Genomic DNA, 14,046 nt, shown 5'->3' with positions numbered 1-14,046 from the left:
GGAAGATCCAGTTCTTCATCTTTGAAATTCCGAAGGAACACAGAACATACATATGGTTATCAAGGATTTCCTCTTTGGTAAGTGTCGTGAGGGTATATGTTGAGCTTCCAATTGAATTGTCAATACCTAATTCGTTTATCAAGCAGTTAATGTAATGCGCTTTACACACAAAAACGATGTTGTTTTGGGACTTTATCTGCGGGGACAACAACATATTTGTCATGGAGGCAGGATAGGTGTTTTGCAACATTTGGGTCTTTAAAGATTGACGTAGCATGGGCATTGATAGACCCATTCAGTTTCCTAATTCTGATTTGTATCAACGACCTCACTGCATTAATCAATTCGGAAAGAGTGTCTACGTCTTCCTTCTTGCGCTTAGTCCATTGCCTGGCATAATCCTCAACTGAATCCTTGAAAATTTAAAAGTTGTGTTTCCAATTGATGAATTATAAATATTTCGTTTCATCTTCACTTTGATTTGCCGTATTAAATTATATTCCTGGTACCTTTGATAATTATTCACAAATAATAGGTGATGGACTTGAGATATAGATTCTAAGACCTAGCATTGTTAATCCTTTTCATTACTTGTTTTAGTCTTCTTTTTATGTGAAATAACATTAAAAATTTGGTGCACAATGAATAACGCGCGTAGCGGGTTATTTAACAGTGTGCACCACATTTTTTATGTTATTTCGAATAGACAGAAAAAATATTACAGTCATTTCTTATAATTTAATTCGAAATTCCATTTTAAGCCGTAGAAAACCATGAAAAAACGTTGATGATGTCACGGTCACATGACTAAATTATGTCTATGGGCTCATAACAAAATAACGTCAGCCAATCAGAAGACGCCTTCCGTCCAAAATTAAATTATTGTTCTATGGTCAATAGTTGTATGCATGTCTTTCTGTGTCGCTTATGTGCTTCGTCTATATGTCACGTAGATATTTGTATTATTACTTTGTTGACATAATTGTTTGTTTATATATGAATATAGTGATTAGGATTAGAACACAATGGTGACTGCTGTAATGTTTTACATGTTTACCTATTACTGTTTTGCTCACACATTGTTGTCATTAAAATGGAAGTTTATACAAATGTTCTGTCTTACAAGTGAGAGGTTTGAAATAGCTAGCTATAAAATCCGGTCTAATCTTCAATGTTTCTACATAAGGAGATGCAACTATCATACAAGTGAGAGGTTTGAAATAGCCAGCTATAAAATCCGGTTTAATCTTTAATGTTTCTATATAAGGAGATGCCTGCTATCAAGTAAGAAATGTCACATTTTTTTCCATCTGTTAGATGTCAATGAGTTTTGAATTTTCCTTGGAGTTCGGTATTTTTGATATTTTACTTATTAAAAAAAAAGGATATTCAGATTCATAAGTCGAAGACAAAATGACAACGAAATGGCAAAAAAAAAAACGCTGAAAGACAATGAACAGGAAAAAGAAATAAATAACATAGTAATATAACAGGCTGTGCAACACGAACCCACCAAAAAACAGAAGTCTCAGATGATCCTCTGGATAGAACATATATTTGTACACTGTTTAATCCGACTTATGAAGCAAGATTGCATGATCCCAAACTAAGCCGAATTTTACACGCCTCAATCTTTGTTTTGAAATTGTGTTTAATTGTGAAACATGTTTTCATCATCCAATTAATAAAAATATAGATATATGGAAGTTTCTTATTCATTCAGTTATATTGTATATGTCCAGTACGAATGCAAAAATCTTCTTCATTGTCCTATAAGAATTGAAATATTTAATGCCAGATAAGACTTATATACATTCTAACAAGTTGCTAATTGATTCCGTTTATATTGAATCAGAAAAAATATAGTAAAACATTATTTTATAAAACAATATATATATGTTAGACTCAGATCGACGTCCGGCCTCTAATCGACGTCCATTCCTCAAATCGACGTCCAAATCTGACGTCACATTCTTAAATCGACGTCCAATATTTTGATTCTCTAATCGACGTCCAATGTGACTGCATGTAAGTGTATGAAATGAGTAAGCAACCCAACGACAGAGAAAACCAAAGGACATCTAGAAGCTTTATTAAGTTTTCATAAATAGACAAACTAAAGAAGCACAACCAATTGTTTTGAGAGTATTATAATTCGGACTCTGTAAGTTTTTTTTTCAACAAATTTCTGAGTTTTACACACGTGAACGCAAGAAATTGGCATAATGATTTTATCTTGTGCGGTTGCACCACTGTTCTAGGTTAAGTGCTCACGCACATGTTTAACCCCGACATATTATGTATGAGCCTGCAGTGCATTGGTTTTCGATGGTTTATGTCTGTCATATTTTTTTTTCGGAGTTGTTTTTCTTTATAAATAAGACCGTTAAGTTTCTTATTTGAATTGTTTACATTTTTTATGTTGTGGCCTTTTAAAGCCTTTGCGTTATGGGTTTTTATCATTGTTGAAAGCCGTATGGTTTATAATTCAATTTGCTCACATCCATTTTATTTGAACTCTGCATAATGATTTTATCTTGTGCGGTTGCACCACTGTTCTAGGTTAAGTGCTCACGCACATGTTTAACCCCGACATATTATGTATGAGCCTGCAGTGCATTGGTTTTCGATGGTTTATGTCTGTCATATTTTTTTTCGGAGTTGTTTTTCTTTATAAATAAGACCGTTAAGTTTCTTATTTGAATTGTTTACATTTTTTATGTTGTGGCCTTTTAAAGCCTTTGCGTTATGGGTTTTTATCATTGTTGAAAGCCGTATGGTTTATAATTCAATTTGCTCACATCTATTTTATTTGAACTCTGGTGTATAGTTGTCGCTCTGGAAATCATACCAATCTCTAAAATTAAAAAATTGATATTACAACCTGTTTACATACTTAGTGTAGTATGTAACAAATTAAAAAAAAACCACACACACACATTTCTTTTTAATGGCATACGATACAGTTTTGACCCAATATTGAAATTTTGATGAAAATTTGCATGTAGGGTATTTTTTACCTGATTAAATCAAATATGTTATAAAAAATATACCTTCATGTGCTACTTTTTAAGTAAATTGAGGTTCAAATTTCGGATATTTCCTAAAAATACGCATTTGTGGACATATTATTCCTTTCGATAGAAAAACATAACTGTTTTGTTTTAAAAGATAAACACGAGCTGTTCAGTTCAGTTTTGTATTCTGTATCCAAAACGGACGTTGATTAGAAAGGCTCAAAATCGGACGACGATTAGAAAATGCCAAGAAATAGACGTCGATTAGATAGGCATAAAATTGGCCGTCGATTTGGAATGTTATTTTATTATGACGTCTCATTTGGACGTCGATTTGAGGAACGGACGTCGATTAGAGACCGGACGTCGATCTGAGTCTTACATATATATCAATTACTAGTTGTAAAATGTGTTGCCGTTGAGAGAAAATATGTATTTAATCTTTTCAATACTTTTGGAATAACAAGTATTCACAAATGATAAAAAAATATATAAGACAACAAGTCCAAGAGTAGCAAACTGGTATTAAGATATGTATGAAATAGATGAATATTTTATCAAATATTTCGTTACAACAAATGACCTTGGTCTCTTTTGAGAATCTTTTATTTTATTTTTAAATTCTGATACTCCCTGGTACAATGTAGGCCTTACATCTGCTACGACATACATAACACGTTTTTCCTAAGATGTCACCCGTTCATACGAATATTCCACATGTAGGTTGTAATAATGTATGTAGAGAGGTTATGGATTATCGAACAAACAAATGTCCACTTTAAATAGGGACCTACTTAGTGCCTGGTTAAAATAGTCACGATGATACATCGTATTTATTTGTATCTATACTCATAAGTTATGATAAGTGTTAATTGAACTTTAGAAAGGTTTTTTTTACAAATGGGTGAGTGTAACAGCATTCTAATACTAAATAAATAAAAACCATGTGTTAACTGCAACAATGATATGTTTGTTTGTACTGTTTCTTTAAATTAAGACATTTATATTTTAAAATTTAGTCTTTAAACAGTAGAAAGGTTACATTGAAAAATTATAACGATAGCATGTAATTCTTCGTATCTTTGTCATTTGGTCTGTAGAAGTATTTGTTTCATTGGCACAATCTCCGGCGCAGAGTTCATATCCGTTCCATACATGCTCCGCAATACTGCACTTAATATGAGTGTAGTGTTACAAAGTATTGAACGGAACGGATATGTGATCTCTGCGCCGGAGATTGTCATTGGCAATTAAACAACATCTCCTTATTGTCGTATATGCCGGTTAACATATAAATCATATTTTTATTTTTTTAATTTAAGATATAGTTAAAAAAAAAACATAAATCATGATGACGACAATCAATTTGACTGGAGTTAACATTGCATCCACCATTTTCTACATTTGAAAATGCCTGTACCAAATCAGAAATATGACATTTGTTGTCCATTTGTTTGATGTGTTTTATCATTTGATTTTGCCATTTGATTAGGGACCTTCCGTTTTGAATTTTCCTCGGAGTTCAGTATTTTTGTGTTTTTACTTTTTGCATATATAATAAAGCTTCATAATCATCGAAGACCGTATGGAGTAAAAACACAAATGTATGTAAACACAAAGTAAAAAATAAACAAGTGAATATTCCAATTTCAATTAGTTGTTTTTAATTGTCATTAAACATCAAATGGAATAAAATTATCCAACAGATAACATGAACTATGCTCTATTAATAGTATATGTACTACAGCTTGCGTTCTTTCAGAAATAGTTTATACTTCACTGTTCGGTTGATTTAATCTTGGACAATGAAAGGTTTGAAACAAAATCTTATACGTGACTCTTTAAATTCTATATATAGAAAGATTCTTGCAATTTCAAATATAAATTGAGTATTAAATTAAAAAATCGAACCAATATTGGCACAATGTTTCCATTATATTTCATTTGAACCGAGCAATTCAGTAACAGCAGCTGCTAGAGAATATTCGTGTGCAAGTATTTTCAACTGGTTGGAAAAGGAATTTTCTGTACTTTTTGTTCATTGTTTTAATTTCACTCTGCTATGCCCATGGAGAAAACAGTTTTTCAGGGTAAGATATCACCTTATAAAAAAGTTACACGTATGAAAATCATAAAGTTCCCCCCAACAAAGTGAGAATGTATCTACGTAAAAGATAGAAAAGTATCGATTTTTTTAAATGTTCCTCTTTTTCGATGACATTTTGTTTTATCCGACAAGAGATCAGTATCAGTAAGCATCTTTAGTCATTATTGAAAATAAAGTGAATGCTAAAAATCTGCACAGAATAAATATTTTGTATATTTGTTTTAGCCATGTATGTTCAAGGAAGATTGTAAAATACAGAACAAGCTATTACTGCAGCTGTAAAAGACTATGGTGGTAAAAATAATAATATTATGTTTTAATGATGTTTGTTATAGTCAACAGCCGTTTGAAGGATATGCTTATGTCGTGAACTGTTTTACTATGCCGTCAGATAATGATTCAAATACGACTGTTTATTCTCAAATGTATGTCTGTTTGTACCGGGTTTTTTGTTACAACCGATACCTTTAAACTAAAATCATTTTAAATTAGTATGCAGGAATGTAAAGATGATTATTCATTATTTACCGTCTTATATATTTTTCAGTGGTATTTTTTTTTTGTTTGTTCATTCTATAATTTGTTTCATTGTAATTATATAATTGTGTTGTCGTATTATGACTTCAAGAAGTATAAATGTATTTTACTGTCATCTTTATGCAATATATATATATATATATATATATATATATATATATATATATATGTCGTATAGTCGGCTAACAATGGCCTCGACAGGACGTAATGTGTTCACAATTGAAACGAAAAAATCAGCGCCCTGATTCTCATTCTAGTCAACAATAACCTAATAACTCTAAAACGGTTATTGGTTCAGTAAGAACTGTAGGAGAAAATAATCTTGTTTGATAGGTGCTGTGGGCGAAGTGCAAGAAATACTGCATACTACACATTTGAAATGGTATGTTACCCTGGTTGGATGCATACTGGTGATAAAAATTGTACTACAGGTAAGAATTATCGATTTTAACTGGGTTTAGATTTGAAGCAATTCCAATGGTTTTACATCAATGTTTGTCTGGTATATCGACATATGTTTAATCGGACTGTCTTTTAACGTTTACATTAATGTCAACTGTTTTAAAAATACACAAAAGTTTTATCTATATTTAATATTATTAATCTATTTGTTGATTTATTAATGTTTTGATTAACATGTATCCATTTCAACTTTTTCAATTAACTAATTCAACTAACAATGCTTTCTACATATTGTTAAAGTGGTTACCTTTGCTCATATCTAAGATAACTTATATGTCCTAAATAAGACATATTGAAACATATTTAATCATTCATTGTTTATAGCTATTGTTGTGAAAAGTCAACAAAACACAACAGAAGTTTCATCCCAACACAATATTACTAGAGAAGCCGAACGTACTACTCCAACGTCTACACAGCTGTTGACTAGCGAGGAAGTAACAACTATGCTCAAGGCGACAACGATGGAATTCAATACAAATGATGATATGTCCACCACATCTTCAATGACTACACCAAGGAAAAACAAACAGACGACACCACTTGAAGAAAACGATGGTATGATTTTTCATTGTACAAATTCCTTATCTGTATTTTTTAGTTTGAGACTTGTTCATTTGCTTAAAGACACAAACATATATGTTACGACTTGACAAGTCATCTTCTCAGTTTACTTAACAGTTTTAATTATATTTAGTTTATACAAGTGATAAAGCAAATGCAAAGTCGTGTTCTTATAATTTTTAGATGTAAAATGGTATTATTTAAATACTTTGATAAGAAGGGTAAAAAAACAGCCCTCTAATCATGTTGACTCAATTTAAAGTAAAATACTTGGCTGACAATTTTGGATTTTCATCCTTATGTCACTTTTTTCCAAGTCATCAAAAACATTTTTATTTTCAGGCCATTCTCTTATTTTCATAATGACCTTTTGTTATAAGAACCTCAAAGTGTTTAAGGGAGTTCGCTTCAATCTCAGTTTCAAAATAATAAACTTTTCAAAACACTAGTTTATATTGATAGGGGATAAATAAAGGAATCCAAAGAGCAAAATATATATATATATAGGTCACCTTGTATATATGTCGTATAGTCGGCTAACAATGGCCTCGACAGGACGTAATGTGTTCACAATTGAAACGAAAAAATCAGCGCCCTGATTCTCATTCTAGTCACCTCATTCTCATTCTAGTTTCACCTCATTTTTTCGTAAAATTTAATCACAAAGTTCGTGCGACAAAAAGTTGGAAAAAAACATTACAATGATTGCCGGACCAATATTTGGTATGGATATTCAAATAAGGACAGCCTATATTACATACATTACATAATCTTGATGTTCATATAAACACACTTTGAAGGCTATTTTGATATTGCATACAAGCTCTCATATTTGAAAATTCTACAGGGGCCAAAATGCGAAACTACACACCTGAATGTGGAGTGCTACCTTAGCCCCGCGAAACTATATATGTGACTTTTCCAACTCAGAACCCTGTGATTTATATGGTTGTGGTTTGTTGCCGTATATGAAATTTATTTTTCGTTTATTTATTTTTTTTTTTGTACATAAGACAGTTTTCTCGTTTAGGTGGATTGATATTTGTCTATTCTGGACCTTTGCAAGCTTTGTATGCGGTATGGGGTTTCTCATTTGATCAGGCTGTACGGTGACATATTGTTGATGACTTCTATATCACAAAACATCTTATTTATATATAACTATTTTAAGTCTGCATGAGAGACAGTTATTAGGGTTTACATCTTCCTTAAATGGTATTACTGGTCAAACATATCAACAACAGCTTAAAATCCTCGCAATTATACCAACATTTTATTGAAGTATCGGAAGGAAGTATGACGTTGTAAATAAACTACATTTTCAACCCTATCGGTTTTAACTAGGAGAATTTTTTTTAATTAGAGTCAACTTATTAAGAAGAGTACAAATCAGCATTGATTTTCATATAACATATTACTTGTATGTTAATAACGATAACAAATCTATTGGTCGGGCCTATTGCTTTTCTGCTTACGTTTTTTCTCCCTTTTCTGTTTTAAACCATTTCAATAGTTTTCTGGTTTGTTGCATAGGTATGAAAACAGTAAAAATTAGAGCCAAATGACGTCCGTGTACATTTACGCCAAACATTTTTCATTTTAAAATGAAAAATAAATTTTCAAATTGCTCTGCAAATTTTAAAGGTAGTTGGTTTGAAAAATGTAACAAAAATCTATTGAAATCACTTTTGAAAAACTATTTTCTCTATGAAATTTGAAATTTGTTATTTTCATGAAATTATATTTTTGATTTAACGAAGATATTGAAACAAATAACAATAAGTTTGTGTTTAAAATGATTTTATTTTGTCAACAGTTTAAATATATTAAAACATTTGTATTTGCTTGTTTAAGAAAACAAAACATATTTCAATCTCATTCTTAAAAGCAAATATTGAAAATACTGACCTTTAGCATTTTTCAATTTAGTTTACAATATTGAAAAATGAAAAATACTCTAACGTGGAGCATTTTTCAATTTGACTTACAATATTGAAAAATGAAAAATGCTCTAGCGTGGAGCATTTTTCAATTTGACTTCAAATATTGAAAAATGAAAAATGCTCCAATGTGGAACATTTTTCAATTTGACGTTTGATATTGAAAAATGAAAAATGCTCCAATTTTTCAGTTTTTCATTTTACTGTGCAATATTCAAAGTTGAAAAATGTTCATTATTTAAATGTCTAATAATGAGAACGAAATGTAATTTGTTTCAATATAGGTGTTTTAGATGTTTAAATTGTTGACACTTTTGATTAAATGTTTTACTATTTCCGTTTTCTTTTTTCTTGTTTGTAGCGCAATATATCTTGAAGATCTTTTTAAGGTGTGTGTGTGTGTGTTAACTATGTGTGGTATCAACAAATTCCGAACAAGAATGGTACACTGACAAGTACGATAATGACAACAAAAACATCATTCTTTCTTTTTATCTAATATCTATCTGTCTTTGTAGCTACATGTTTATATCTATATTTCGATCTATCAATCTGTCATTCATTGTGACTATCTATCTGTCTATCTATCTTATTTTTGTTTTTGTTTGTCTTTTCTTTCTTTGAATTGTCGGTGTTGAAATCTTTAATTTAGTTCTCTCAAAGTGAAGAAGTCACTTGTTTACATACATGTACATGTTGTAAGAATAAAAGAACTTTTAGACCATCGATGTTTGATTCAACAAATGATACTTGACGGAAGAACACACCAAGACATTTCTCAACATGACTTCTTTAGGAATCAAGCATGCATCAGCGCGAACAATAAGCCGTTTTTGTCCTGAAAATGGAATTATTAAGCGATGCGGAGTAGACGAAGGAGCATTTAACCATATCGTGGCTGAATGTGTCAAACATGTTAGAAAAGCAGGAATAATATTAGAATATTAGATATTGTCCATGCCAGTTTCTGTACATGCTCAAGGAGCAGGGTTCGCGGGTGGAGTGGGATTGGGAGGGATGGGTGTAAGTGTTATATTAATTTGATCACTGCGCTATTTTTTGTTTTCAAATTTGTATTTTTCTGCATTGTACAGCATTTACTGATTTTGAATCTATCTAACAAACTTGATTTTCCCAAGCTTATAATATTCACAATTCTCTGTCGCAGAATATCAAATAAGCATCATCTTATAAAAGATAATATGAAATTAACTTGCATGCATGTATGTGTGGTACATGTATATTTCGAAGGATGAATGACTTCTTATATTTTCTTTTACCGGAGAAAAAAAAATGTAGCAAAGAATATATCATAATTATGTGAATAGTATTTCAACAAACATAAGACAGTTCCATGAGGTTCTGTTTTATGTACACTCTATTACTTTTTATTCAACATGATTTTACATCTTTAATACGTGAAAGCAAAACGAGTGTTATAGGACAAATATGTCGACACAAAAAATGGGTCTCAGTCAGTGACAATCTTATGTAATGTAAAGCATTAGCGACAGTTAATCCTCTCTATCATCATTTACGACAGCAGCAGTGTCCAGAATTTTTCATAAAGGGGGCGGGGAGCACTGAATGACCTAAAGGGGGCCCGCTCCAGTCATGCTTCAGTGATTCCCAATATAATCAATCAAATTTTCCCAACAAGGGGGGGGGCGGTCTACAAACGGAAATACATATATATAGTGTTTCAACTTCTGCAATGATGACAGAATACACTACACATGGTCGACGCTTCCAGAATTTGTGTATGCTAGTCAAAAGAAAGGTCAATAAAAAGGTAATATTTAAAAGATAAAACTTTTGTCATTTTACAAGTTTCGTGTGTATGTGTGTAAAACTCGTCTTCTAGTGAGTGATGTCGCTTTCTTGTTATATATCATTATCTTGGTAGCGTTCTTTACTACTCCCAAATGGCATGACAGAGACTTGAACCCTACAAACATTCTAAAACAGTACCTTTTTTTTCTGTACCTGCCTACTAGTATCCCAAGCTATTATTTTGTATGAATGTATTACAGTTGTGGTCCCTATTCAATTTGCTGTCAGTCATAACTAATTTTTTCATCGTTTTATTTAAATCTTGACCGTGTTTTTTTTTTTCTTTTCTTTTATTGTTTCGATTTTTTGGTTTGTTTGTGCTAATTTCCTATAATAATGATGATAACAAACTAGAAGTTATAATTAGTTTATTTTGCTTTATCTACCTAGTATTTGTTTAGCAACCAACAATCAATCAATCCAGCTCTTAATCATTTGGCCCAAGGACACAGTTATCTACCCTCAATTTTCGTTGTCGTTGAACGAATATAGTTCCCTTTAATTTTAGTGTTTTCTTTCTTAATTTTTTTCTTTGTCTTTTTTTGGAATTTTTTACTATTTGTTTGTATTTAGGTGAAAGATAAGACTTCAAATATACTGTCTGAAAAAAAATCTTTTTGAAATTTGGTGTAGAAATGAGTGAATTGGTCAGGTAAATAAAGCTGGAAATCCCCCTTCTCGGAAGCTCTCTGGCTTCATCCATACCGGTGTCCTCGTGTTTGTGGTTACCAGGAGAAAATGAGCTGGTAGAGTTTTCTGAATTTTTGGTATGTTTTGGGATAAAAGTCAAACTTTATGCACACCAAATCTCATTGGGAAAGAGCAGGTGGAATTTTTTTTAATTGTCATTATGTTTTAATAGACAGATAGGGTAAAATAACTGTGTTCTCGGGCCATTTGTAACAAACGTATATGATGGTCCATTCATATTTTTTATAATTATCATTTCTTTGCAGGGGAACGATGTTTTTGGAATATTGTTTCATATCATTTTGTAATACGCTTACGGAAATATGATTGTGCAAGGTTTAACTTAATGTAAATTGCAGAAAGTTCGTAAACTTGGTAGCATAGCATTTATATGTGACAATATTTAAGAGTTGTGGAACTTTAACCACTGTAGGGTAAAATCAACTGTTTCATACTAATTACTTTCCCCGGAATTATAAATAAAAAACTCTTTCTTTTCTGTTGTCAGAATAGGAACGAGAATTGGACAAAGCAGTGGCGTAGCTTGGCCATTTTTTAGTGTACGCCCCTACCTCGGCAAGGGGTCTGAGGGCCCCTCGCGTCCAGGTCATAGCACCTGTTTGTAATGGTTCGAGGGGCAAAGCCCCTCTGAAGTGAATAAGTTATCAAGAATGAGATACTATTTCTGTCAATAAAAACTCACCAATAGCAACATACTTTACAGACTATTTTGTTTATCTTTTATGTTTAATTTATTCATTGTGTTGATTTGGTTTTAGAGAAAATGTCCAAACCAGTTACTCTAAACATGTTTAAAAGGAGCCATGGGGTAAAGCAATCACTCAATCAAGACCCCTTTTCATGTGCAAATTTCGTTAATGGACATGAAATAATTAATTTTGATAGTTTTCGGGTGTCTTATGAAAATTCGTAAAGGTTTCCGTAGAACCCTAGATCTCGCCTGGGCCTATGATTGCTTCCGCAAAAAATAATCCATTTATCAGTCCATTCCAGAATTTAAGAATATTAAACATTTTCGTTAGATATTTGTTCATGATCTTCTTCTGCCAAAGTTTCATGGCAATCTATGAAGGTTTAAAAAAATTATCAGTTAAAGTGTTAAACAGACCGTCTGTTAGTTGCGAAAAGATAAGTCCGTAAACTGAAAAATTAAAACAAAAACACTTAAAATTTTGGTTCAGACATTAATTATAAAAAAGCTTCTGCTAAGTTTCATAAAATTCGTTGAAGGTTAGACAATGTAATTGATGTGTAACTAAAAACCCTAGACTGTATCTACTTGTTAATTGCAAAAAGAAATTCCTTTCATCAGTAAATACGGTCAAATTAAATATATATCCAACTTTCGTAAAATTTCATGAATAGTTGACAGTCATTGATATCTAAAAAAAAACTTTCACAACATGCTGAACCAAGATGTTGACGCAGCCGACGGAATTTAGGATTGCTATGTCTCGCTTTCGAGACTAATAAGTTGCAGACTCGACTAAAATGCATATCTCAACAGATAATGAATAGCTTTAAACAAAGGGAAAGTTATTAGAATTCACAGTAGATTCAGACTTTGACAGAAAATGAACAAAAATATAATACGATACCTTTTGATTAAAAAGTAAATTTCGTCACTTTTATTCGCAATTATACAAGCCATTGAAGGAAGATATGCAAGGCTTATAATATGATTTTAACCAGTTCTTCTTAATGTATTGAGAAGAAAAATATTCTTTTTACCAAAATTTAAGTGTACGCCCGGGCGTTTTGACGTAAACGTAGCTACGCGCCTGCAAAGAGACAAAAATCCGACCAAAAAGCAAAAACAGCGAGAAATTCTGGAACACGGAGTCGTGCTCCAGCTGGACCCTTTACACAAATGTATACTAGGTCATCGAAAATGGACGTCACATTAAATTCCGGAACATATTAATAAACTTAAACACAAAAAAATAAATATAAAACGAACTAAGGCTACCAGCTTCTTTTTTATTCTATTATATTACTTAACTTTTTATAAGTAGTTTGTGCAAGCGAATGTACTTCCAGTGTGACTCAGTTTCAAAAATAACTTGATAGTTGCTTAAAGTATATCATACTTTTCAAACGATTCGGAAGTTGACATAATATATGTGTAACACTCAGAAACGTGTCCTTCCCCCCAAACGTGTCCGATTCCCCCAAACATGTCTAGTTGAAAACTGCGCCAAAGCGTGTCATTTGTATAAACGCCCAAACGTGTCCATTTCTCAACTAACCCCCAAACGTGTCCAATCCCCAAAACGTGTCCATATCAAGCGTTATTTGGTTATTGCTATTTCATTAACGTATACTAATTTTACCATTTCATTAAAAATATACATAAGCACGTTAGTACTTTTTCAAAACGGAAGAATTAAACTGGCTTAAAGTGGGGGCGTCATTTCGGCTATTTCGTTTGTAAATTGTAAGCAAACATGTTGAGTTAAACAGTACAGTTAACGGGTCAAAGTGTCCCTTTCTCTGCGCGTTAAAACTTTAATGTTCTCTCTAATTATGCATGAAATACTGACAACTGGACAATTCGCAATCAAGAGTCTAAAGTTAATTTATTCAGTAGAACTGAAAAAAAAACATTAAAACTTGTATGTTTTCTCTAATTTGCATGAAATACTTGCAACTGGACAATATGCAACCAGCAGTCTAGAGTTTATCTTAACAAAAGAACAGTAAAAACATTAAAACATGTATGTTAAAATGTAAAAAAAAAAACAAAAAAAAAAAACAGGTAGCCTATGTTCTCTCTAAATAGAACTGCAAAAACATTAAAACTTGTATGTTCTCTCTAAATATGCATGACATACTTGCAACTGGACAATACGCGATCATCAGTTTAAAGTTTAGT

The 14,046-nt window shown here is 31.8% G+C and overlaps 1 protein-coding gene across 1 annotated transcript in view; it reads left to right on the top strand.

Annotated features, from left to right (window-relative positions):
• The first annotated feature begins 4,966 nt into the window (after nt 1–4,966).
• LOC143065177 (uncharacterized) overlaps nt 4,967–14,046 on the top strand; it is a 44,657-nt gene continuing 35,577 nt past the window's right edge. Inside the window, exons 1-4 of the mRNA XM_076238592.1 lie at nt 4,967–5,107; nt 5,350–5,418; nt 5,995–6,092; nt 6,448–6,681. Coding sequence (XP_076094707.1) covers nt 6,041–6,092; nt 6,448–6,681 — 286 coding nt within the window. The 5' untranslated portion in view covers nt 4,967–5,107; nt 5,350–5,418; nt 5,995–6,040. The remainder of the gene's footprint in view (nt 5,108–5,349; nt 5,419–5,994; nt 6,093–6,447; nt 6,682–14,046) is intronic.

The sequence above is a fragment of the Mytilus galloprovincialis genome, chromosome 2 (assembly GCF_965363235.1).
Source record: "Mytilus galloprovincialis chromosome 2, xbMytGall1.hap1.1, whole genome shotgun sequence".
Lineage (NCBI taxonomy): Eukaryota > Metazoa > Mollusca > Bivalvia > Mytilida > Mytilidae > Mytilus > Mytilus galloprovincialis.
The sequence above is the reverse complement of the archived record's forward strand: the minus strand, read 5'-3'. Positions and strand labels throughout refer to the sequence as shown.